This window comes from Ambystoma mexicanum, chromosome 13 (genome assembly GCF_040938575.1).
Source record: "Ambystoma mexicanum isolate Mex_15411 chromosome 13, UKY_AmexF1_1, whole genome shotgun sequence".
Classification (NCBI taxonomy): Eukaryota; Metazoa; Chordata; class Amphibia; order Caudata; family Ambystomatidae; genus Ambystoma; species Ambystoma mexicanum.
The window spans coordinates 733,732,163-733,760,010 of NC_090938.1; the positions used below are offsets into that span (position 1 = coordinate 733,732,163).

A 27,848-nucleotide genomic window follows, 5' to 3' on the forward strand; every position below is an offset into this window, starting at 1 on the left:
CTACAGGTAAGGCATGCATTGGGAGTGGACTTACAGGTAAAGGTTTGCATTGGGAGTGGACTACAGGTAAAGGCTTACATTGGGAGTGAACTACAAGTGAAGCCATGCCCTGTAGCAGGACTACAGGTAAAGGCGTGCATTGGGAGTTGACTCAAGTAAAGCCATGCCCTGTAGCAGGACTGGGAGTGGACTACAGGTAAAGGAGGATTGCACTGGGAGTGGACTACAGGCAAAGGAGGCTTGCATTGGGAGTGGACTACAAGTGAAGCCATGCCCTGTAGCAGGACTACAGGTGAAGGCATGCATTCGGAGTGGACTACAGGTAAAGGCATGCATTGGGGGTGGACTACAGGTGAAGCCATGCCCTGTAGCAGGACTACATGTGAAGGCATGCCTTGGGAGTGGACTGCAAGTAAAGCCATGCCCTGTAGCAGGACTGGGAGTGGACTACAGGTAAAGGAGGATTGCACTGGGAGTGGACTACAGGCAAAGGAGGCTTGCATTGGGAGTGGACTACAGGTAAAGGCATGCATTGGGAGTGGACTACAGGAAAGACTTGTATTGGGAGTGGACTACAGGTAAAGGCATGCATTGGGAGTGGACTACATGTAAAGGAGGATTGCTTTGGGAGTGGACTACAGGTAAAGGCATGCATTGGGAGTGGACTACAGGTAAAGGAAGCTTGCATTGGGAGTGGACTACAGGTAAAGGCTTGCATTGGGAGTGGACTACGAGTAAAGGCTTGCATTGGGAGTGGACTACAGTTAAAGGCTTGCATTGGGAGTGAACTACAGGTAAAGGCTTGCATTGGGAGTGGACTACAGGTAAAGGCATGCATTGGGAGTGGACTACAGGTAAAGGCATGCATTGGGAGTGGACTATAGGTGAAGCCATGCCCGGGAGCAGGACTACAGGTAAAGGCATGCATTGGGAGTGGACTACAGGTAAAGGAGGCATGCATTGGGAGTGGACGTACAGGTAAAGGTATGCATTGGGAGTGGACTACAAGTGAAGCCATGAATTGGGAGTGGACTACAGGTAAAGCCATGCCCTGAAGCAGGACTACAGGTAAAGGCTTGCATTGGGAGTGGACTACAGGTAAAGGCATGCCCTGAAGCAGGACTACAGGTAAACACTTGCATTGGGTAAAGGCTTGCATTGGGAGTGGGCTACAGGTAAAGGCTTGCATTGGGAGTGGACCACAGGTAAAGCCATGCATTGGGAGTGGACCACAGGTAAAGGCATGCATTGGGAGTGGACCACAGGTAAAGGCATGCATTGGGAGAGGACTACAGGTAAAGGACGTTTGCATTGGGAGTGGACTACAGGTAAAGGCGTGCATTGGGAGTGGACCACAGGTAAAGCCATGCATTGGGAGTGGACTACAGGTAAAGCCATGCCCTGAAGCAGGACTACATGTAAAGGCTTGCATTGGGAGTGGACTACAGGTAAAGGCTTGCATTGGGAGTGGAGTACAGGTAAAGGCATGCATTGGGAGTGGACTACAGGTAAAGGATGCTTGCATTGGGAGTGGAGTACAGGTAAAGGCATGCATTGGGAGTGGACTACGGGTAAAGGCTTGCATTGGGAGTGGACTACAGGTGAAGCCATGCCCTGTAGCAGGACTACAGCTAAAGGCATGCATTGGGAGTGGACTACTGGTGAAGCCATGTCCGGAATCAGGACTACAGGTAAAGGCATGCATTGGGAGTGGACTACAGGTAAAGGAGGCATGCATTGGGAGTGGATTTACAGGTAAAGGCATGCATTGGGAGTGGACTACAAGTACATCCATAGATTGGGAGTGGACTACAAGTAAAGGCTTACATTGGAAGTGAACTACAAGTGAAGCCATGCCCTGTTGCAGGACTACAGGTAAAGGCATGCGTTGGGAGTTGACTCAATTAAAGCCATGTCCTGTAGCAGGACTGGGAGTGGACTACAGGTAAAGGAGGATTGCATTGGAAGTGGACTACAGGTAAAGCCATGCCTTGGGAGTGGACTACAGGTAAAGCCATGTATTGGGAGTGGACTACAGGTAAAGCCATGCCTTGGGAGTGGACTACAAGTAAAGCCATGCATTGGGAGTGGACTACAGGTAAAGCCATGCATTGGGAGTGGACTAAAGGCAAAGCCATGCCCTGTAGCAGGACTACAGGTAAAGGCTTGCATTGGGAGTGGACTACAGGTGAAGCCATGCCCTGTAGCAGGACTACAGCTAAAGGCATGCATTGGGAGTGGACTACTGGTGAAGCCATGCCCGGAAGCAGGACTACAGCTAAAGGCTTGCATTGGGAGTGGACTACAGGTAAAGGCATGCATTGGGAGTGGACTACAACTACATCCATAGATTGGGAGTGTACTACAAGTAAAGTCAGGCCTTGGAGCAGGGCTCCAGGTAAAGCCATGCCCTGGAGCAGGGCTACAGGTAAAGCCATGCATTGGGAGTGGACTACAGGTAAATCAATGACCTGGAGCAGGGCTACAGGTAAAGCCATGCCTTGGGAGTGGACTACAAGTGAAGCCATGAATTGTGAGTGGACTGCAGGTAGATCCATGCCTGTAGCAAGACTACAGGTAAAGCCATGTCTTGGGAGTGGACTACAAGTAAAGCCATGAAGTGAGAGTGGATTACAGGTAGATCCATGCCTGTAGCAAGACTACATGTAAAGCCATGCCTTGGGAGTGGACTGCGAGTAAAGCCATGCCCTGTAGCAGGACTATAGGTAAAGGCATGCATTGGAGTGGACTTCAGGTGAAGCCATGCCTTGTAGCAGGACTACAGGTAAAGGCATGCATTGGGAGTTGACTGCAAGTAAAGCCATGCCCTGTAGCAGGATTATAGGTAAAGGCTTGCATTGGGAGTGGGCTGCAAGTAAAGCCAGGCCCTGTAGCAGGACTACAGGTAAGGCATGCATTGGGAGTGGACTTACAGGTAAAGGTTTGCATTGGGAGTGGACTACAGGTAAAGGCTTACATTGGGAGTGAACTACAAGTGAAGCCATGCCCTGTAGCAGGACTACAGGTAAAGGTGTGCATTGGGAGTTGACTCAAGTAAAGCCATGCCCTGTAGCAGGACTGGTAGTGGACTACAGGTAAAGGAGGTTTGCACTGGGAGTGGACTACAGGCAAAGGAGGCTTGCATTGGGAGTGGACTACAAGTGAAGCCATGCCCTGTAGCAGGACTACAGGTGAAGGCATGCATTCGGAGTGGACTACAGGTAAAGGCATGCATTGGGAGTGGACTACAGGTGAAGCCATGCCCTGTAGCAGGACTACAGGTGAAGGCATGCCTTGGGAGTGGACTGCAAGTAAAGCCATGCCCTGTAGCAGGACTGGGAGTGGACTACAGGTAAAGGAGGATTGCACTGGGAGAGGACTACAGGCAAAGGAGGCTTGCATTGGGAGTGGACCACAGGTAAAGGCATGCGTTGGGAGTGGACTACAGGAAAGGCTTGTATTGGGAGTGGACTACAGGTAAAGGCATGCATTGGGAGTGGACTACATGTAAAGGAGGATTGCATTGGGAGTGGACTACAGGTAAAGGCATGCATTGGGAGTGGACTACATGTAAAGGAAGCTTGCATTGGGAGTGGACTACAGGTAAAGGCTTGCATTGGGAGTGGACTACGAGTAAAGGTTTGCATTGGGAGTGGACTACGGGTAAAGGCTTGCATTGGGAGTGGACTACGGGTAAAGGCTTGCATTGGGAGTGGACTACAGGTAAAGGCATGCATTGGGAGTGGACTACAGGTAAAGGCTTGCATTGGGAGTGGACTACAGGTAAAGGCATGCATTGGGAGTGGATGTACAGGTAAAGGCATGCATTGGGAGTGGACTACAGGTAAAGGAGGCATGCATTGGGAGTGGATGTACAGGTAAAGGCATGCATTGGGAGTGGACTACAGGTAAAGGAGGCATGCATTGGGAGTGGACGTACAGGTAAAGGTATGCATTGGGAGTGGACTACAAGTGAAGCCATGAATTGGGAGTGGACTACAGGTAAAGCCATGCCCTGAAGCAGGACTACAGGTAAAGGGTTGCATTGGGAGTGGACTACAGGTAAAGGCATGCCCTGAAGCAGGACTACAGGTAAACACTTGCATTGGGTAAAGGCTTGCATTGGGAGTGGACTACAGGTAAAGGCATGCATTGGGAGTGGACTACAGGTAAAGGACGTTTGCATTGGGAGTGGACTACAGGTAAAGGCGTGCATTGGGAGTGGACCACAGGTAAAGCCATGCATTGGGACTGGACTACAGGTAAAGCCATGCCCTGAAGCAGGACTACAGGTAAAGGCTTGCATTGGGAGTGGACTACAGGTAAAGGCTTGCATTGGGAGTGGACTACAGGTAAAGGCATGCATTGGGAGTGGACTACAGGTAAAGGACGCTTGCATTGGGAGTGGACTACAGGTAAAGGCATGCATTGGGAGTGGACTACAGGTAAAGGATGCTTGCATTGGGAGTGGACTACAGGTAAAGGCATGCATTGGGAGTGGACTACAGGTAAAGGACGCTTGCATTGGGAATGGGGTACAGGTAAAGGCATGCATTGGGAGTGGACTACAGGTAAAGGATGCTTGCATTGGGAGTGGACTAAAGGCAAAGCCATGCCCTGGAGCAGAACTACAGTTAAAGGCATGCATTGGGAGTGAATTACAGGTAAAGGCATGCATTGGGAGTGGAGTACAGGTAAAGGCATGCATTGGGAGTGGACTACAGGTAAAGGCATGCATTGGGAGTGGACTACAGGTGAAGCCATGCCCTGTAGCAGGACTACAGCTAAAGGCATGCATTGGGAGTGGACTACTGTGAAGCCATGCCCGGAAGCAGGACTACAGGTAAAGGCATGCATTGGGAGTGGACTACAGGTAAAGGAGGCATGCATTGGGAGTGGATTTACAGGTAAAGGCATGCATCGGGAGTGGACTACAAGTACATCCATAGATTGGGAGTGGACTACAAGTAAAGTCAGGCCTTGGCGCAGGGCTCCAGGTAAAGCCATGCACTGAGAGTGAACTACAGGTAAATCAATGCCTGGAGCAGGGCTACAGGTAAAGCCATGCCTTGGGAGTGGACTACAAGTGAAGCCATGAATTGAGAGTGGACTACAGGTAGATCCATGCCTGTAGCAAGACTACAGGTAAAGCCAAGTCTTGGGAGTGGACTACAAGTAAAGCCATGAAGTGAGAGTGGACTACAGGTAGATCAACCTGTAGCAAGACTACATGTAAAGCCATGCCTTGGGAGTGGACTGCGAGTAAAGCCATGCCCTGTAGCAGGACTATAGGTAAAGGCATGCATTGGAGTGGACTACAGGTGAAGCCATGCCCTGTAGCAGGACTACAGGTAAGGGCATGCATTGGGAGTTGACTGCAAGTAAAGCCATGCCGTGTAGCAGGATTATAGGTAAAGGCTTACATTGGGAGTGAACTACAAGTGAAGCCATGCCCTGTAGCAGGACTACAGGTAAAGGCATGCATTGGGAGTTGATTCAAGTAAAGCCATGCCCTGTAGCAGGACTGGGAGTGGACTACAAGTAAAGGAGGATTGCACTGGGAGTGGACTACAGGCAAAGGAGGCTTGCATTGGGAGTGGACTACAAGTGAAGCCATGCCCTGTAGCAGGCCTACAGGTGAAGACATGCATTCGGAGTGGACTACAGGTAAAGGCATGCATTGGGAGTGGACTACAGGTGAAGCCATGCCCTGTAGCAGGACTACAGGTAAGGGCATGCATTGGGAGTTGACTGCAAGTAAAGCCATGCCGTGTAGCAGGATTATAGGTAAAGGCTTACATTGGGAGTGAACTACAAGTGAAGCCATGCCCTGTAGCAGGACTACAGGTAAAGGCATGCATTGGGAGTTGATTCAAGTAAAGCCATGCCCTGTAGCAGGACTGGGAGTGGACTACAAGTAAAGGAGGATTGCACTGGGAGTGGACTACAGGCAAAGGAGGCTTGCATTGGGAGTGGACTACAAGTGAAGCCATGCCCTGTAGCAGGCCTACAGGTGAAGACATGCATTCGGAGTGGACTACAGGTAAAGGCATGCATTGGGAGTGGACTACAGGTGAAGCCATGCCCTGTAGCAGGACTACAGGTGAAGGCATGCCTTGGGAGTGGACTGCTAGTAAAGCCATGCCCTGTTGCAGGACTGGGAGTGGACTACAGGTAAAGGAGGATTGCACTGGGAGTGGACTACAGGCAAAGGAGGCTTGCATTGGGAGTGGACTACAGGTAAAGGCATGCATTGGGAGTGGACTACAGGAAAGGCTTGTATTGGGAGTGGACTACAGGTAAAGGCATGCATTGGGAGTGGACTACATGTAAATGAGGATTGCATTGGGAGTGGACTACAGGTAAAGGCTTGCATTGGGAGTGGACTACAGGTAAAGGCTTGCATTGGGAGTGGACTACAGGTAAAGGCTTGCATTGGGAGCTGACTACAGGTAAAGGCTTGCATTGGGAGTGGACTACGGGTAAAGGCTTGCATTGGGAGTGGACTACAGGCAAAGGAGGATTGCACTGGGAGTGGACTACAGGCAAAGGAGGCTTGCATTGGGAGTGGACTACAGGTAAAGGCATGCATTGGGAGTGGACTACAGGTAAAGGCATGCATTGGGAGTGGACTACATGTGAAGCCATGCCCGGAAGCAGGACTACAGGTAAACGCTTGCATTGGGAGTGGACTACAGGTAAAGGCTTGCATTGGGAGTGGACTACAGGTAAAGGCATGCATTGGGAGTGGACTACAGGTAAAGGTATGCATTGGGAGTGGACTACAAGTGAAGCCATGCCCTGAAGCAGGACTACAGGTAAACACTTGCATTGGGAGTGGGCTACAGGTAAAGGCTTGCATTGGGAGTGGGCTACAGGTAAAGGCTTGCATTGGGAGTGGACTACGGGTAAAGGCTTGCATTGGGAGTGGGCTACAGGTAAAGGCTTGCATTGGGAGTGGGCTACAGGTAAAGGCTTGCATTGGGAGTGGACTACGGGTAAAGGCATGCATTGGAAGTGGACTACAGGTAAAGGCATGCATTGGGAGTGGACTACAGGTAAAGGACGTTTGCATTGGGAGTGGACTACAGGTAAAGCCATGCCCTGAAGCAGGACTACAGGTAAACACTTGCATTGGGTAAATGCTTGCATTGGGAGTGGACTACAGGTAAAGGCATGCATTGGGAGTGGACTACAGGTAACGGCTTGCATTGGGAGTGGACTACAGGTAAAGGCTTGCATTGGGAGTGGACTACAGGTAAAGGCTTGCATTGGGAGTGGACTACAGGTAAAGGCATGCATTGGGAGTGGACTACAGGTAAAGGTATGCATTGGGAGTGGACTACAGGTAAAGGTATGCATTGGGAGTGGACTACAAGTGAAGCCATTAATTGGGAGTGGACTACAGGTAAAGCCATGCCCTGAAGCACGACTACGGGTAAACGCTTGCATTGGGTAAAGGCTTGCATTGGGAGTGGACTACAGGTAAAGGCATGCATTGGGAGTGGACTACAGGTAAAGGCATGCATTGGGAGTGGACTACAGGTAAAGGACGCTTGCATTGGGAGTGGACTACAGGTAAAGGCATGCATTGGGCGTGGACTACAGGTAAAGGCATGCATTGGGAGTGGACTACAGGTAAAGGCTTGCATTGGGAGTGGACTACAGGTAAAGGCTTGCATTGGGAGTGGACTACAGGTAAAGGCATGCATTGGGAGTGGACTACAGGTAAAGGCATGCATTGGGAGTGGACTATAGGTGAAGCCATGCCCGGGAGCAGGACTACAGGTAAAGGCATGCATTGGGAGTGGACTACAGGTAAAGGAGGCATGCATTGGGAGTGGACTACAAGTGAAGCAATGAATTGGGAGTGGACTACAGGTAAAGCCATGCCCTGAAGCAGGACTACAGGTAAAGGCTTGCATTGGGAGTGGACTACAGGTAAAGGCATGCATTGGGAGTGGACTACAGGTGAAGCCATGCCCGGGAGCAGGACTACAGGTAAAGGCATGCATTGGGAGTGGACGTACAGGTAAATTCAAAAGCCTTTTGAAGACTTGGCTCTTCAACAAGTTCTAACTGAACCAGTGCACTAATCCCCACCAATCAACTTTTTTACCTGACTGCTTTGTATATTAGTGTATATTATTGATTCCTATTATTGTACATTTTTGATTGTTATACATTTACACCTCTATGTTCATTCTAAGATTGCATTATCCCATTGTCTGTAACTACGCCGTGATACCCCCGGGTCTGGGCGTATAACAAATGTAATAAAATAAAATAAAATAAAATAAATAAAAATAAGTAAAGGCATGCATTGGGAGTGGACTACAGGCAAAGGAGGATTGCACTGGGAGTGGACTACAGGTAAAGGTATGCATTGGGAGTGGACTACAGGTAAAGGTATGCATTGGGAGTGGACTACAAGTGAAGCCATGCCCTGTAGCATGACTACAGCTAAAGGCATGCATTGGGAGTGGACTACAAGTGAAGCCATGCCCTGAAGCAGGACTACAGGTAAACGCTTGCATTGGGAGTGGACTACAGGTAAAGGCTTGCATTGGGAGTGGACTACAGGTAAAGGCATGCATTGGGAGTGGACGTCAGGTAAAGGTATGCATTGGGAGTGGACTACAAGTGAAGCCATGAATTGGGAGTGGACTACAGGTAAAGCCATGCCCTGAAGCAGGACTACAGGTAAAGGCTTGCATTGGGAGTGGACTACAGGTAAAGGCATGCATTGGGAGTGGACTACAGGTGAAGCCATGCCCGGGAGCAGGACTACAGGTAAAGGCTTGCATTGGGAGTGGACTACAGGCAAAGGAGGATTGCACTGGGAGTGGACTACAGGCAAAGGAGGCTTGCATTGGGAGTGGACTACAGGTAAAGGTATGCATTGGGAGTGGACTACAGGTAAACGCTTGCATTGGGAGTGGACTACAGGTAAAGGCTTGCATTGGGAGTGGACTACAGGTAAAGGCATGCATTGGGAGTGGACTTCAGGTAAAGGTATGCATTGGGAGTGGACTACAAGTGAAGCCATGCCCTGAAGCAGGACTACAGGTAAACGCTTGCATTGGGAGTGGGCTACAGGTAAAGGCTTGCATTGGGAGTGGACTACGGGTAAAGGCTTGCATTGGGAGTGGGCTACAGGTAAAGGCTTGCATTGGGAGTGGGCTACAGGTAAAGGCTTGCATTGGGAGTGGACTACGGGTAAAGGCATGCATTGGAAGTGGACTACAGGTAAAGGCATGCATTGGGAGTGGACTACAGGTAAAGGACGTTTGCATTGGGAGTGGACTACAGGTAAAGGCATGCATTGGGAGTGGACTACAGGTAAAGGATGTTTGCATTGGGAGTGGACTACAGGTAAAGGCGTGCATTGGGAGTGGACCACAGGTAAAGGCATGCCCTGAAGCAGGACTACAGGTAAACACTTGCATTGGGTAAATGCTTGCATTGGGAGTGGACTACAGGTAAAGGCATGCATTGGGAGTGGACTACAGGTAACGGCTTGCATTGGGAGTGGACTACAGGTAAAGGCTTGCATTGGGAGCGGACTACAGGTAAAGGCTTGCATTGGGAGTGGACTACAGGTAAAGGCATGCATTGGGAGTGGACTACAGGTAAAGGTATGCATTGGGAGTGGACTACAGGTAAAGGTATGCATTGGGAGTGGACTACAAGTGAAGCCATTAATTGGGAGTGGACTACAGGTAAAGCCATGCCCTGAAGCACGACTACGGGTAAACGCTTGCATTGGGTAAAGGCTTGCATTGGGAGTGGACTACAGGTAAAGGCATGCATTGGGAGTGGACTACAGGTAAAGGCATGCATTGGGAGTGGACTACAGGTAAAGGACGCTTGCATTGGGAGTGGACTACAGGTAAAGGCATGCATTGGGCGTGGACTACAGGTAAAGGCATGCATTGGGAGTGGACTACAGGTAAAGGCTTGCATTGGGAGTGGACTACAGGTAAAGGCATGCATTGGGAGTGGACTACAGGTAAAGGACGCTTGCATTGGGAGTGGACTACAGGTAAAGGCTTGCATTGGGGGTGGACTACAGGTAAAGGCATGCATTGGGAGTGGACTACAGGTAAAGGACGCTTGCATTGGGAGTGGACTACAGGTAAAGGCATGCATTGGGAGTGGACTACAGGTGAAGCCATGAATCGGGGCACACCAACCTCGCGTTCCTGCTTCACACCACATTGTGTATAGTGGATCCGTGTCACTTCCGGTGATATCCCCTTCCTCCACACAAGTTGCCACTTCCACAGGGCGGGGGCCCCGGGCCCCAAGACGAGATGCAGGCTTCCAGCATTCTGGGTTTCTCCTGGCAGCCTGGACACTGAGGCTGGGGCATGGGAACATGGCTGGCGCCAGCCTCTTCTCTGCATAGACCAGTGAAAAAGCAGGCAGGTGTTCCCCAGCTGCAGGGAGCTGCATGCCCACGGCTGTGCCGTGGGGCGCAGAGTGGCGCCATCCTTAGCTGCTGGGACAGCGCCCCAGATCTCCCAAGCTTTGTCCCAGTGACCAGGTCTGCCCAGTTCCAGCCGGCCAGCTCCTCGCACCCAGGTACTCCTGCCAATGTCAACTCTCCAACCAGGGTGGCCCGGGAAGACAGTGGGGTCCGGGTCGTATCGCCCTGGCCTGTTTTTCAGCACCCCTCTGGCGCCCTGGGCCTGGAGCACTCGCCGTGGACACCGGTTTACGGCTGCCCGGGCAGGGGCGGAGGGTACAGAAGCCATTGTCAAGGTCCAAAAGTCCAAGAAAGTTGACCCCAGCGACGGCTGTGCAACTCCCAAGCCTGGCTAGAGTGCTGCAGGGCCAGCTGTCAAAGGCTCCTGGGTCACCCCTCCTGCCAGGGCATGGCGGCTGCCTTACAGAGCATGCTAAAAGCAGAGCGCGGGCATTGCCAGCGCCTGCGGCAGGGGGCCCGGAGCAGAGGAGTTGCTGAAGGACAGCCAAGTGCACATGTTACCGGCAGCAGCAGGTGTTGCGCACGTGCGTCCTGCGCTGTTGCATCACCCTGCGCGATGGTTGGCTACGCCAGGACTTAAGAGACCCCGGAATAGACCCTGTGCAGCTCCTGATTTCATCAGCAGGCTCCAGATTTTTTTCTACAGTTATATTTGCACATGTTTTGCATTGCAATGTATTTAGTGAAAAAGTGACAATCAATTATGCATCGAACCCCGCATTACCTGTACGGAAGCATGTTACATGCTGCTCTTATAAGTCTGACCTCAGTACTCCTCTGCCATCAAAACAGCATAAGCATGTGACATCACTCCCACCTGTAATAACCTATTGCAGTTGTGTGTGACTCCACAGTGCTGCGGCCTGAGCCAGCACAGGCCAGAATAACAAAAGCCCAGCTTTTCACATTCCTTTCTGATAACCCAAAGCCGTTTCATGATAAGGCGATTGTTTCCCTGCAATGTTTATTGAGCTACCGCTGGCGTCGCTCGTGGTACCACCCATTTAAAAGCACAAACGAGGCATTTGTTTAATCTCTGCAAAATACTTGCTTGCAATAATCACTGTGAAACGTGATTTGGCGGTGTTTGTTGCTAAAAAGATTCTGCATCTAACCTTCATGCAAACACTTGAACGATATCCTGTGTCAGCATGTGTACAGAGGCCAGCACTGCAGGGGACGAGCATGTGATCGTGTATTATAAGGAATAAAATACCCCATCCCATACTTTAAAAGGATTGCACGTGGCAGTGCAGTTCCATGACCTTGTAAAAGGGTATTAGCATAATTGACATAAAACATTTGATCGAATTTGTTTGACCTTTTTCGGTCAAATATAATTAAATATATATGTGGGGCTGAGTAAGGGCATAGATTAGGTTGAGGGGAGATGGGATGCTGGGTTTCGGGGGGCTCCCCCTGCATCTTAGACTGAAAAAAGGTCCAATCAATGTGATCAAATGTGATTAGGTCAAATGTTTTAGGTCAAATAGACCCAAACCTGTAAAAGGGCTCTGCCATCAGCCTCGAGCCTCAGTTGTGTCAGGTGACACCCCACTGACTGCAAATATCCTCGTATCATCTGGTAGGGGGTACTTTATCCCGTATAACACATATCTTCAGTCTTTCCCACAATGTGGTGTGAAGCAGGAACGCGAGGTTGGTGTGCCCCGATTCATGGCGATTCTTGCGAACTCTTCTCATTTCAGCATTGGGCCTCCTGATTTCATCGCAGAACTGAGTCCTGTGCCTTCGTTTTTCCAAGTCTCCTGGCTTTGTCGTGAGTCTCCCTGGTCCCACTAACTCCTAACCTTTATTGTATACTTCCTGGTTGTATTGTTTGCCTTCTTTTAACTGGTCGCTGCTCCAGTCTTGTGAACTCTCCCGTTTGTATCGTGCCTCCTGCTCTAACAAAAAAGCGCCTTAAAAAACCACGCCAACATCAGCCACTATCTTTACGTTATTTTGATTCATACCGTGCGCCGCTGCCACCCAGAGGCAGCCTCCAGGCGCCCCTGGCTGGGTGCAGGTTCAGGACAGTGGTCTAAGTGTACAAAAAGAAGTAGTGGAACTATGTTGCCAGCTGGCCTGACCAGCTTCCCTCACACCCCATTGCCAGGTCCACTCCCACGCACGATACAAACCCCCCAAAAGAAACGCACCCGCTTTTTAAGGGAACGTTCAGTGCAGGGCACTGAAGTGCAAGTTTCAACTTCTTCCCACACTTTTATTTTAAAACAAAATCATTCCAGAACGGTTTCTTTTAAAAATAAAAGTATAGGAACGGTGAAATGTAATTAAAAAAAAGTAGAGGAGCACCGCTCAGAACCGCTGCCGTCCACTTTGAACACTGGTTCAGGAACAGGAGGAACTGGCGTCTGTGAGTGTTGTTTTGCATGTGGGAGTTGGTGCGGGGGGCCCCGTGCATTGTAACCATATGGGTAAGACTAAGTGCCTCGGGTGTGTGCTAGTGTTTGTGATGGTGTTAGTGGGCACATGTAGATGTTGAAAAGCAATATGTGTGTCCTTGCGCCTGTTCTTTGCATTGAATTCCTGTTAAAAAACAATATTAGCACAGCACACAGTTTTGGTTCTTGTACAGGCCCTGCCATAATATGCCCAGTAACTAACACCATTTGCCCGCTGTTGGCATTTTATAGCTAGGTTGCATCCTTATGGCAGTTTTTGGAAGGTGCTGTGAGGAGTCAGGGATGAGCCGTGGACACAGAGACCTCATGCTTTGGTTATAAACTTTGATAAACACAAAAGGGGGGTTTGGAAAATGCCTCACTGTCCCTACCCTACAAGGTATTTTCCCTACCTAAACTAAAACTAAGGGTCTGTCCATGTCAAGATGTCCAGAATAAAGCGTCCTGCACCCGAAATCCTATTCTAGCACTCACATTCTAAAGTAACTTTAAAGTGTTATGGGTAATGTCCTTGGCTTTGAAAGGTGCACAAATGTTCAAAGAAAGATGTAAATCCAACACAACAGTTCCCAATGAATAAGGTGCACAGTTCCAGGGAATGGCTCCCTTCCCCGGGTCTTTCTTCCCCAACACAACAGTTCAACAAAACAACAAAGGTTCTTTATAACCCAGAGGATATCTCCCTCCTCTTGGCATTGCAGGTCAAGTTTCAGGACATGTTCTCCCTTCCCCAGGTCTGTTCAAGATACTTCCAAACTCCTAAGGGCATGAGTCTTCCTTGGGGTTCTTTGGACAACAAACTATTTAAATATAATGCAACTTCAATTCTAGTCCCAGCTTTATAGGATGCGTGGTGTACTCCCCGGCCAGGTTATTCTCCACAGTCACTGTGACTTAATTCAGAGACTCGGCTTGGCCTGGTGTACGCTCTTGACAGGGCTTTTCTTGTATAATTCAATTTATGCACTTAATTCACAAACTTGACTTTGCCTGGTTTACCCTCCTACCAAGACTTTCCATACAGTTCACTTTATATACTTGATTCACAAACTTGACTTTGTCTAGTATACTCCCCGGCCAGGTTATTCTCCACAGTCACTGTGACTTAATTCAGAGACTCGGCTTGGCCTGGTGTACGCTCTTGACAGGGCTTCGTCATACAATTCCCACAAAAATACTTAGTGACGGGTTCAAAACGTAACGTTGTCCTATTTCTGTTACAATGACTTGGCTCGCCTCGCTGCCAAGACTGAGTGTACTTTATTTGGTTTGGTTTCTGCCCTGGAGTCCCTCGACCCTTTACTCTCAGTAGCTCAGGGCTTCCTGTGACTTCCCGGACCTTCAGCACCCATCGCTCTGCCCGTGTACCTGTTTCTCTGTTGTGCTGCTTCCTCCTGTCTGGTCGGTGGCATTTGTGTGCCTTCGGTGGTCAGCGGTTTCTCTGCCGCTTGCTTCTCATTCGGCACACCACCCACGTCTGGGATCTTGGGCCTGGCTGTCTCTGACGCCTGCTTCTTGCTTGGCTCTCCACCCACATCTGGGTTCTTGGGACAGGCTATCTCTTTTCCCGATTGGAATATCGTTTCCTGGCCAGAAACAAGCCAGAGGTTGGCCAGAAGGTAGCTTTGGGCAGTGTGTCCAGGCGGTCCTCCTCATCGGATCTCCCTCTCGCTCTTGCATTCCTTCTCTCTTGGCGTTCCCAGTTTCACAGGAATACTCCAGACAGCTTCTCTCCCAGTCATGCTGGATGGGGTTTTTAAGTGTCCCGGCACCTATCAAATGCTCAGACCGATTAGAGCACAGCTTGTGCTTTTTACATTCATGGATCTTTATTGCTCCAGTCAGCCTCTTCGTCCCAGTGTTTCCATACAAATAGGGGACAGAGAGTTGTTGGTGTTTTACTCACACGATATTAAGTAGGTGTTGTGGGTAGTGGAAGGGAACTGTCACACTAAGCCATAAAGGCTTGAGATATGAAGGGAGTATCCTTAAAAGGGAAAGGGGGGATATGTGTTCCTATCTGACAATGCTGTGTCATCGCCCTGAGTGTGACCTCTCCCATGTGGTCCTCCCTCATATAGCCACCCGCAGCATCAGGATCAGGTAGCGGCTGCCGTCCCCTAGCCCCATCGGGAGAGGCCGCTCTGGGAAAGGAGTAACAGCCTCGTCAGTTTCATCACAGTGACTCTCCCATGCCTACAAAAAATCAAAACTGTTCACTTAGCCAATTCTTATTTTTTGCATGCTTCGCCTAGTTGTATCGCCACTCTAACAGCAAGACACACATATACTTATCAAATGTGCAGCTTTCCCTATTTAGGAATGACAGTCTCTGAGTCACAAATAGTGTGTTATGCCGAGCCAGAAGAGCAGCCAAAAGAAATGAGCAAAATCCAAGATCAATGAGTGTTGCACATCCTGACATGTGTCCCAATCTATCCACATGTACCCAATTTACTAAATGGTATAAACGGATAGCACAGTTATATGTCACTTTGTTGCACTTGGAATGCTGACAGTCAAAATACTGGTGGCCGCTTCCCCTTCATCCTTTTTTTTTTTACAGGGGTTAACCCCTGTACCCTCCTTTATCCTTTCTACCCTATCTCCCTGCCCCTCTCGCTCCTGTATTGGTGGATCAAAGGGAATGGAGCCGTTTTTTTTTTTTTTTTTGCCAGAGGCATTCCAAGTTGAGCAAATGGACCAAATACTGATACCTCGTGAAATCTAGACAACCAAACACGAAGAATTATGTTATGGTCCCTTCAAAGCTTTTTAAGGAGGTGGACACAGAGCACCAGCATTAAAAACCTCCCAAAAAACGATAGTTATTCTACAGCTTCACGAGCATCTGGACCCTCATTAAAAAGGGTTGACTGGTTTCAGCTGTGCATCGGTTGCTAGCATTCATCAGGGCCAAAAAACACACCATTCCTCAGAAGTTCTACAGAACAAGGATGCATCGAAGTATAATACTACACAATTATAACTCTTTGGAACAAATATCCCCCATCAGTTGAATCCGACCATTGATAAGACCAGTTAATATGAATGTTATTAGTTACGAAGTTGCACAAAATATATAAAACATTCTCTAATGTGATACTCTTCAATACTGTATTCATGCAAAAAAGATGTATGATCGGAATAAAAAAGAAGGCCCACATTTCTTCTTTTTTCTGCCCATATACATTCTAATACCAAACATGGACAATAAGTCCAATTGCTGCAACTGTACACACACTCTACACACATCATGCAATTTTGACTTCACGACAGTAAAATTACCCCAGTTTCTTGCTTTCGATATAAAAAAACCCACAACCAATGGTCCACAGCGCCAACCAACGGAGGATAAAGTTGGAAAGTCAGCACCCTTAATGGAATTACAAGTAGAGGCAACAAATGTTTGTATGTGCAGGACTAGATAGAGACTACAGGCAGTGGGGGCTGTGAGGGATCAAGAGAAAGACTCGGACACAGTGGGACTTATGGTGATAGTTAATGACTTTTATTGATGAAATAAAATAGGGGTTGGGGAAATTCTACCCATCACTAACTCTAGGAGGGGTTTCCCAACCTCAACAAAACTAAGGAACGTCTGTGTCAGAGTGTCCAAAACAAAATGTTCTCTGTCCTGTGTCCAAAATCCTAACCTGAACCTCACACATTAAACCCAATATAACGTGAAGGGGAAAATATCTTGTAGCTGATCACCTACAGCTTATCTCAAAGTTCCAACAAAAAATTCTAAAGTGTAAAAGAAAACGAACAAAGCTCTACCAGTAAAAGGGGGTCTTCCCTTGCCCTGGATGTTTCTATGGGCCTCATTACGACCCTGGCGGAGAGGGTTTTACGCCAGCGTAGTGCATGGCGTACCTCTCCGCCATACTACGAGTTCCCGTAGCGCCATGGCGGCCTTTTCCGCCTGGTTTTACCAGGCGGAGAAAACCATGGCGCTACGGGACCTCGTTGTTAATTACGCCGCCGTACTTTACGGCGGCGTAATTAACTCCTTCCCCACTCCCATTATACCCTATGGGGCAAAAATGGGAATGGGGAAGGGCAGAATGGGGATTGGGGATTTACCGCCCCGCCAAGGTCGGAATGGGGCGGTAAATCCGCCAACCCCCATGGCGCTATCGGCGGCTTTCCGCCATGCTTCGCGGTGCATTTAGCACCGCGAAATCCGCCTGGGTCGTAATGAGGCCCTATGTCTTCAATGTTCTTCACTTTCACATTACCATATCCCACAATCTCAGGGGGAATGACTCTTCCCCTGAGTTTCCTCCGGTTTACACAGTTCATCAACTCAAGATATACGTTCTCTCTCTTCTGGGTTATACCATTGCACAATCTAAAGGAGTATTTTTAGGCTGGGCTTTCACTGTTCCGCAATTCACATGCGTAAGGAGTGTGCCTCTGTCCCTGAGCTTTCATAGCTTTTTCACAATTCACAGGTTTCACGGTTCTGAGTTCACAGTTTGCAGGGTTGTGCTTGTCACCTAAATTTCCTTAGCTTCTCCACAATGTATAGGTTACATAGTTTCACATTTCACATGCTCAAACGATATGCCGATTCTCCTGAGTTTTCTTGACCTTTTCACACTTTACATACTACACAGCAAAAGAGGAGGGAGACTTCCTTCCCCTAGATTCCGCACATTTCGGGGACTGCTTTCCCCTTTTTCCAAGTTCAATAATTTTAATTCGGTGTGGGTCCCAGACTCTCTGTATGCCAGGTTTCCTTTACTGACAGGACTCTCTTGTTTGATCACTTGGTTGCAGGTCCCAGACTCGCTGTATGCCTGGTTTACTTTCCTGCCAGGACTTTCTTATTTCATTACTTGGGTGCGAGTCCCAGACTTACTTTATGCCAGGTTTATTCTCCTGCCAGGACTTTCTGATTTCGTTATTTGGGTGCAGGTCCCAAACTCGGTGTATGCCTGGTATACTCTCATGCCAGGACATTCTTATTTCGTACCTGGGTGCAGGTCCCAGACTTGCTGTATGCCTGGTGCACTCTTCTGCCAGGACCTTCTTATTTGGTTCAGTATTTGGGTGTGGGTCCTGCACTCATACTTTGCACCAGTAATCACCTTCTCTTTTATATAGTTCCAAGATTATTTAATTATACTTTTTAAATATTGAGTCAGCAATCAGTCTCTTTGCTCAATCGCCCCAGTGTCCCAGCTCCCCCTGTTTGTGCTTACCAGGTTCATCAATGGTGCGTTGCATCTGCCATGAAGAGCCCCAGGGTCCCAACCTCGCTCTCTGGGCTCACTGGTCTCTGTCGGCAACCTTGGCATCCTTTGTGTTGCACGGTTTTCACTGCTGCTGCTTGCTTGCCGGCTGGACGAGTGCCCTGTGTGCTCTCTGATTCCTGCTTTTCCTTCTTCTTCCCCCGACAGCTCCTGCTGCCCATGACTCAAGTGAGGCAAACCTTCTGCTTCTAGACTTCTCTGGAAGGCACTTCCAGCAGCTTCTCTGCTCCACACTGCAGCCTGCTCTCCTTTGATGTCCCGAACGACGACGGGAAAAGTGAGTCTTTCCGTCTCTCCAGATGTGGTGCATTTATTTGTCCCTGCACCTGTTAACCTTTTCCAACATCTAGAATGCGTAGTTTGCTTTCCGGTTCTAGTGATCTTCATTGCTTAAGCCCTCTTCCGCACCTCAGTGTGTCATCAAGCAAAGGAGAATGTAAATATGGTTGGTGATTGGTCATAAATGGAGGTTCTACACCCGGATTACAGTATGCCATACAGGATTGGATGGGCGGGGGCAAGTGGGTGTTACTAGAGGCTAAAGAAACTGTCTTGATGTAGCGAGTTTGGTCCGCCTCCCCAAGGGTTGACTTCCCTCATGGGGTCCTCCCACTATAGCCACCCCAGGGCCAAAGTCGGGTAGCTTCTGCCTTTCCCCTAATCATAAGAGAAGTTTCCCTCCAGGGAAGCAGTGACGATATTGCTAGATTCATCTGTGGGCTCAACTCCAAAACTTGGAGGAGAAGGTTGCCCACACAGAAACCCAGTTACAAGATATTATAGAGATAAAGAATAGGATTGTGACTTCATAAGAGGACGCAAGTTGCCAAAAGTGTAGATGGCAGCAAAAGTAAGAGTCCTGTGTGTTTGGTCAAAAGTGACTTCAGATCAACTGCGTGCAACGCTTCATAACCACAGAAAATGGTGAGATGTATCGGGTCATGAGAGCATTCCAGCCTCCAACTTGCTGGGCCGGAACATCCTCTGTGGTTGCTGGAAATGCAGCAGGGATGGTTCTTGGGAATCTGAATGTCTGAGAGGAATAATGCAAAAGTTAGCAAGGATCAAATTCACAGAGTTGGAGGTCGAAGGCTTCTCTTATTCCTGGACCTGGAGTGCGTCTTCAAGACCTGGCAGCAGAAGATGTTGGAAGTCAGGAAATATTTGGTAGACCTGAATGTAGTGTCCTTAGTGTGGTACCCTACAGAACGTAAGGTGGACTAACGGGCCGAATGGTTTGTCATTGTAGAAGCGGAGGCAGCTGAGGCCTTTCCACATTTGGTCCGACTATTTCTAGGGGCAGCAGGAAGTGGATATCCTCCTTTGTGGGGTTTGTGTCCCTCTGTGAAGGGCCAGTCACCGACTTGCAGTGGTTTTCCTGGTTGCAGAATTGCAATAAAGGGTGCAGATGGAGTGCGGGGGTGGGTGGTATGGATGGTTGACGATTGCTATGTGTTCATGTTTATATCATAAGCAACAACTCACTTTGTTTGATCACCTCTGTCAGGGGCTTGAAGGCAGAGACATGTCCAGAAAGCCGAGGGGAGAAAAGGGCACAAGAGACAGGAGTGTAAGGAGTCCTACAGGCAATAAAGGACAGGTAATAACTACAGACGGGTAGCAAAGGCAGTGAAGAGAAAGGGGCAGAGAGTACAAGTAAGACAAACACGTTATGTTCCCAATTGTGGTATACACAGAATGGGGAAGAGTTTCTCACAGGGTCAGGCGAAATGCTAGCCTTCGGAGCTAGTTAGTCCAGAGTTTTGGTCCTGAGATTTCCCAGCAGGCAATCTCTGCCCCTTTCCTTTGTCAAGTGTCCGTGTTGTACTTTGTGCCATATTGTTAACAGTGTGCTGGTTCCTCTTTTAAGAGTAAGTAACTGTTCAGTTCCTGCTGGACCGTTACAGGCTTCAGTCTTGTGAGTACTGTTTCCTTTTTTCGTGCTTTAGGGTCCAGCCACAGACACTCACTCCTGCTGATCCTTTCCATGAGCATTCAGAGTTGGGCGCTGTAATAGAAGATAACGGGCCTCATTGCAAGTCAGGGGGAATGGGTTAACGGGCTCCGCTAATGGTGGCGGGCCCGTTAACACCATTCCACCTGATTACGAGGTCCCCTCGCGGGACCCGGTAAGGACGCCTGGTAAAACCAGGCGTCCTTACCGGGTCCCGCGAGGGGAAGAGGGAGCTAACAACATGCCGGTCGTAATTACGACCGGCCCATTGTTAGCTCCCTCCCCCTTCCCATTGAGCCTATGGGGGCTCAAATGGGAATGGGGAAGGTCCGGGTACCTGGAAGGAGGAATTACCGGGCCCTCCAAACTCAGAATGGCCTGGTAATTCCCCATTCAGGGAACCCGGACCCGGTTTTGGTGGCAGCCATGCCGCCAATAGCAGCATGGCTCCAGCCCAAGCCGTAATGAGGCCCAACAAGTCTGAACTGAAGTCTGGTAACAAGGAATACAAGGAACTGTAACTCTGGACTGGAATAACAAAGGCAGTGCTTCAGACAGATAACAAGGAAACTCAGGACTTGAATCAAGGAAGCTAAAGCCAGGTAACACAGACTACGGGCACACATCAAGGGACTGCTGGCAAGGAAAAAGGCAGGGCAGTGCAGCCAGAGTAGCAGGCCTTCAGAGCAGGGAGCAAAGGGCACTGGAACAGGAGCAGGTTCAACAGCAACAACCAGACACAGCAGAAATGCAAGGATCAAAGCACATGGGGCTTTGAGTGAACTCAATGCAAGAGCCCTGTGCTCCTACAGGCAGTTGCTTACATACTGACTCGCCCAGTGCTGAAGCAGGCTCATTAGCAGCACCTGAGCACACTTGAAGGTACAAAATATGAATAGATATTGTCCGGGGAGGATTATGGCCAGTGCTGTAAGTGGGGTGAAAAATCGAGGGGGATGTAATGAGGGCCATTGTCTAAAGGGTGGGCCTGGCCTGAAGTGTGCTGTGCATGTCCCGCAAGTTGTGGAACCCAAACAAAATGTTCATACCCACCAGCACCAATCTGCATACATTAACAATTACCTAACAAAATAGCATAAGTCTAATGCTATTTTGAAACATCGCGAAACAAACAAGTTAGTGTCCAAATCTATCTTCTTGCGCAGAAAGAAGATAGATCTGAGCACAAATATGTTTTTCTATCTCTTTTGTGTTGCTTCACTCCTGTCGCCTGCAGGCTGTCCCCAGTAGTTGAAATGTAAAAAAAAAAAAGAAATGTGTGGAATGAACTAAAAGACTATGCATTTAAATGGCCACCATTAGTGTGTCGTTGTCCCAGTAGCATGCAGTTTTATGCAGCATCCGAAGGGAAGACTGCATAAAACTGCATACTGTGGGGGACAATGGCACAGTTATGGTGGCCATTTAAATGCATATTAAATGTAGTCACCCACCATTCCGAACAGCAAGAAAAGACAGTTTTTTTTCCTTTTCCCATGCTGGGGATTCGAACCTGACCGGTGACCAGCCAGTGTCGCATTACACTGTGCTGTTTGGTAGGTGCTGGACTGCTTGCGTTTCATTTAATAGACTGCTTACCACATAAAGCCCCATTAAAGGCTTTATGTGGCAAGCAGTCTATGGAATGCAGCAAAAGCACCACACCACTGGCTCGCCTCCCAGAATTAGCATGGCATGGAGACAATGGTCTGGGAGATGTTGTAGTGGATAGATAACTGTTGGAAAAAATACCCCAAAAGAGTCAGGAAACGGGTACAGGCAAAGGAGGCTGAGCAGGATGTAAACGGCTCAGAAGCAAACAAGCACCAGAGGAACGAGAGAGCCAAGAGGGGGGGCAGGCAGGCTTGCTGGGAAGGGGGAGAAAGGAGAAGGCAGACTAATGGCAGGAGCAGTGACGTCTGTGAGACAGGCATGGTATCAATAGATGACACAGACAGACAGACAGACAATTCAAGTTTCAAGAGCTTTATCAAAATGCCAGGGCGGTATAAGGCCTAACTTGCCCTATAAGTAAGGTAGGGATTTCTCCTGCCTAAAGAAAACTAAGGAACGTCTATAAACCCAAATCTAAGTTCTGTCTGTGCCCCAAAAAACTATGCATGCCCTCACATCTAAAATAAACAAAGTATGGGATTCTTCTTAACCAACACAGTGTTCAAAAGTTAAGTCTCAGCTGCTCTCAGCTTAAGTCCTTCTTGGGCCTTCCACTTCCACTTCAGGCTCCATAGAGTTCCAATAGCTGTTTGTTGCACCAATATCCAAACAAGCCTTGAGGTTCCCTTGCCCGAGTTCAATATGATACAGTTAACACAAAAGAAGGTCTTGAGGGTTCCCTTCCCCAAGATAAAGCTTCTCAGTTCATTCGAGTATCAGGGTTCCCTTCCCCAAGATTTAGGGCCTCATTACACGGTAGGCGGTAAGGGTTTACCGGTAAACCCTTACCACCTTACTACGAGGTCCCTTTGCGGGTTGGAGAATTTAACGCCTGCTTTTTGCAGGCGTTAAAAACCAACCCGCAAAGGGACCAGTGGAGCTAATTACGGTACCGCAATTTGCGGTGGCGTAATTAGCACCTTCCCCATTCCCATTATGCCCTATGGGGCAAAAATGGGAATGGGGAAGGGCAATGGGGGAAGGGGGAATTACCGCCCCACCAACCTTGGAATAGGGCGGTAATTCCCCTTTCCACCAAGGCGGTGCCGGTATTTTACCGGCATGGACCAAGGTGCTAATAGAACCTTGGTCCACCGCTGTCCGTGTAATGAGGCCCTTAAAAATAGTACTTGTTCCAAAGTTATTTGTTCAATATTCAATATTCAATGTAGGAAAACAACAGGATCAGTTGATCTGCTTTCTGGCTTGTCTTATGAAGTAGTTCACAATTTTCAGTAGCTTACTTACAATGGGCCTCATTCCGAGTATGGCGGTAAGGGATAGCGGCCACCGGTAACGAGACCGGTGGCGGTATTCCCTTACCGCCATACTCCGAGTTCCCTCTGCGCCCTCGCCCTTAACGCCTGCTTTGAGCAGGTGTTAAAGTCGAGGGCGCAAAGGGGCCACCAAGCCAATAACGGTGACCGTAATGAACGGTCACCATTATTTGCATCTTCCCCATTCCCATTGAGCCCTATGGGGGCTCATTTGGGAATGGGGAAGAGCCTTGGTGAATGGGGAATTACCGCCCCGCCAACCTTGGAATGGGGCGGTAATTCCGCCATCCACCAAGGCGCTGCCGGTCCGGGTACGGCGTCAACCAAGGCGTTAATAGCGCCATTGGTTAGCGCCGTACTCGGAATGAGGCCCAATGTCCTTTGGTGGTCCATCATTTAAGGTTCCCTGGGCTATGCTCAGTTATCAGACCGCACGGTCCACCCATTACAGGTCATGCAACGAGGAACCCTATGCTTCAGCTCAGCTTGCTTCAGGATGACTGTGATCTTTATAATAGAGAGTTTCCTGGTCTAGTCACAGTAGTCAGACCACACGGTCCTGCCATAGCAGGCCGCACAACCATAAGTCTCTCCTTGGATTTGTTTAGCCCCTTACAGGCTCTTTTGCTTTGGGCTATGGGGTTTCCACAATTGTCTTTCCTTTTGGCCAGCGTAACCCTTTTCTGCATCAGTCTTTGCTTTGTCATAAGAGCACAAATCTTCCTCACATTTGTAATTCAAATACTTAAGTATTTGTTTTATTTGCCACTTGTTGTAATTCAAATACTTAAGTATTTGTTCACTTGCTGGTAAATGATTTGACATTCACAATTTGTCAATTTAACTTCCAAGTGTTCGTTCGATACTTAATATTATTTGTTCTTAATCAAATAGGAGTTCACATTTAGTTTGGTATTCAATGTAATGTGTTTTCATTCAAAAAGCCATTTTCATTTAGTTCAGCATTCAATAGAATTCGCACTCACTTGTGCTTAGGGACCTTTGATTATTTGCGGTCCCTTTGGATCGCTCTGGTTCCTCCAGTGTCCTTTGACACTTACTGGTTCTTCTCGGCTCCCTGCGGCGGCTTCTACTGTTCTCACTTGTCTTCCCCGGAGCTGAGGAGCAGTCCGCCAGTTAGCCAGGCATGTCCCCTCTCATACACCATAGCCACTGGATTATTTTATCTTGTACTGTATTTCCCTGTATAGGCATACAGAGACAGCGCAAGCAAGATCCCAATAAAACCTTGAGCTCTTTTAATTCCAAGATAAGCCCCAATTATTCAGACCACTGAGAAACCAGAGCTGGATTCTTCCCTAAGGCTTGATTCTGGGGTATTCATCTCCAGTGCTCCAGAGAGACTATTGCCCTGTTCTGTAGTCTGCTATGGTTACCACTTTCTATAATGCTTTCAATACCCTTCATCATAGTCATATGGTAGATCCAAGTTCCCTAGGCCGCCCCAGAAAGTCCCTTATTTGGGCAAAAGGCATATGCTGCTGCTTGGCTAATACTTCCCTGACAGTCCGTTGTTCCCACTCTGATAGAGAACCAACACGGTCTAGGAGGTTTTAGAAAATGGCCGCTATTTCTGCTGCAACCAGGATGGAATTACTTTCGGGCTGAGCTAATGTTTCCTCAACATTTTCTGTTAGCCTTTCAGTGTCAAGGCGACCAGGGGGTGCTTGCAGGTTGTTAAGGCAACCAACAGTAAGGGTAAGGGACTATATCCCTCAGTGAAAATGGCATCATACCTTTTTCCGCACTGGGGTATCACAAACCAACATCTAGCTTATGACATAGCTACCAAGGCGTAGCTCCACCAGTCAGGCACTGCTAAGCCACGGTCCGTTGTTATCACGTTTAGAAGAGGAACATCAATTCTGGATTTCTTGTGCCGTCAAATACATTTAGGGAATATAGAGCTCAGTCCCCTGGGGTGCAAGGTGGACGTTCCCGCCAGAGCATTAGTACTAGATTGAGGCGTGAGGACATTGGGCCTCATTACGACCCTGGCGGAAGACCATGGTGCTATTAGCACCATGGTCCATGCCGGTAAGTTACCGACTCCGCCATAGAGAAAGGGGGAATTACCACCCCATTACAAAGTTGGGGGGGCGGTAATTCCCCCTTCCTCCATGGCCCTTCCCCATTCCCATTTTTGCCCCATAGGGCTCAATGGGAATGGGGAAGGCGCTAAGTACGGTGCCGCAAATTGCGGCATCGTACTTAGCACCAAGGTCCCTTTGCGGGTCCCTATTTTAACGGCTGGTAAAACCAGCCATTAAGGCCGGGTCCCGCAAAGGGACCTCGTAATTAGGCGCTAATAGGTTAACGGCGCCGCAGCCTTTTACGGCGCCGTTAACCTGGGTCGTAATGAGGCCCATTGTGTTCATCTCAATAGCTTTAATTCTACCGGATCACCTCCCCAAGTCCTCCTTTCATGTCTTCATTGTGGTTTCAGAGATGGAGCTTTGAGAATGCATCCGGCATAGGAATTCCTAAATATTCCACAGACATTTGCTGCAGTCTGACCAGGCTTTCCCCTCCCAGGTCCCTGGTCCTGTCCAGACAGGTCATCACCTGATCCGTCTCAGAGTTCACTCTTGATCCAGGGAAAGGGCCCCATTCATGAATAGATTGGCTCACCATTGACAATGAGTCCTAGATCATATGAACTCATTGTCTGCGTGTAATGGTCCTATATCTGCATTCATTTTCAGGTCATCCCATATTGATACACTTGCTGATTCTGTTCCTCTCATTGGTCTGAAGCCAACTTGCGAGCGGTCCAGTATTCCATTTGTTTCAACTTATTTAAGTAGGATATGGTATACATGGTTCTCCAAGATCTTCGCTGGGTAGGGCAAGTTGGATATGGGTCTGTTGTTGCTTGGATCTTCTGCACTTTCTGATTCCTTTTTTACCAGTGGTTTAATGTATGTTTATTTGAGGGAGGTTGGTACAATTAAAGTTTTGAGTGATAGGTTTATTAGGTTCTGGAAGTGTGTTGCAGGGTTTTTGTGGTCGAGGATTTCTTTGAAGATGTATGGACGGCAAGGGCCACTTGGAAATCCAGCAAGGTTGGTGTCCTTAATAAGTGTGGAGAAGATTTCTTCGGTTATTGGTTCGAGGCGGGTGAGTCTTGCTGTATTCAGTGTTTCACCCGTTGTCTGTGGTTTAATGGTCATGGTGGTATTAGCATGGTTTGTGTTGATAGTCTGTTGGATTGTTTCTATTTTTGATCTTAAGTGGTTGGTGAGGCTGTCACACAGTGCTTGTGTCGGATGATGACTTTCTTGCAGGATGAAGGTTTTTTTAATCTCTTGGATGATTATGAAGAGTTCTTTCTGTGGGTTGTTTGCTGATTCGATTCTTGTAGCGTAGTATTTTTTATGTGCTTTGAGTACTGTTGATTTGTATAGTCAGAGTTGTCTTTAGTATTTTATTTTGTCCTGTCAGTTGTACTGTTCTCTCCATAATATTTCCATTTTGCAGTTGTTTTTTTTAGTTCCTTCAGCTCTTCTGTGAACCGTTTTGTGACTAGTTTTTTGGTGTTGCTTTGAAAGGTTTTGCTGGTGCCAGGTAGTCTAGGGCTCGGTAATCCAGATGCTGAGTGTGTTTTCTGCTATGTCTGGGGTTGTTTTGGTTGGCTCTGTTGTGTTATGTTGGGTCGATTCTAGCAAATTTGTTAAGGACTCCAGGTCTAGGCTCTTCCAGTTTCTTTTCTTGGTGGCATGTAGTATTTCTTTCCAAGCCGGTAAGCAGGTTTGTAGTTTGATGTAGAATGCTATCAGGTAGTGGTCGCTCCATACCATCAGTGTAGGTTGCGTGGATGCGCATAGTCCCTTTCTGCAGAAGATTGCATCCAAGGTGTGTCCCGCATTGTGGGTGGATCCATTTACTATTTGCTTGAAGTGCAGTGTTTCCAGGAGAGCGCAGAGTGAGTTTGCTGATGTTTCGATTTCTTTTTCAAACTAGATGTTGAAGTCTCCCAGTATGACTAGGTTGTCATGGTAGGTTGATAGTATGGCAATGGAGTCTGCTAGCTTTGTCGCGAAATTCAGGTTGCAGGACGATGGTCTGTAGATCAGGAGGAACAATATGTTGGCTTGGTCGTTGAGTTCAATCTTGATGAGGAGGGATTCACAGTCTTGAATGTGCTCTTCACAGACTTGAATGTGCTCTTTGCGTATCATTGCAGTTGCACTTCGTCTTTGGTTTTCTCTGTTGGCGTGTATTCATTTGAAGTTATCAGGTATGGCTTTGTGCGCAGTGGCTTTGTAGTTGTCAGATAGCCAGATTTCTTTAAGAAAGAGCACGTCTGTGCCTCCTTCGCCTAGGTGGTCATTCATTTCTGTTGAGTGTTTTGCCATGGATCTAATGTTGAGCAGTCTGCAGTGTAGTTTGTGTAATTTCCCTTGTATGTTGTTTTTTGTTCTATTGACAGTCAGGGCTGGTGTGGGTCGTGTTTCCGTTGCTGGCGGATCTCTCCTGGTTGTGCTTGTTAGGAGGAGTTTTTCTTGGGTGGTCTATCTCTTCGTCAAATAGTCTGATTAGATTGATGACAGGGTTGTTTGTTTTTGGTTTGTTCTAGTTGGTAAATTGTGTTGGTGCCTGTCCTTTGCTCCAGTCTTTGGTGATATAGGGGGCGTGGTGAAGGAAATGGATTCAAGTTTGTCCCTGATTCTTGTTGGTGTATTGTCCATAGTTTTTCTGTGGGTTAGGGTGGTTCATTTTTTGGAGTGCTGGGTT

General features: G+C 48.3%; 1 protein-coding gene across 1 annotated transcript in view; it reads right to left on the reverse strand.

Moving 5' to 3' along the window:
- The window catches only part of LOC138521843 (uncharacterized), a 44,321-nt gene extending 33,346 nt beyond the window's left edge, over window positions 1-10,975 (reverse strand). The window contains exon 1 of the mRNA XM_069634983.1: window positions 10,197-10,975. Within this exon, the coding sequence (XP_069491084.1) occupies window positions 10,197-10,760 (564 nt within the window). The 5' untranslated portion in view covers window positions 10,761-10,975. The remainder of the gene's footprint in view (window positions 1-10,196) is intronic.
- Window positions 10,976-27,848: the final 16,873 nt, after the last annotated feature.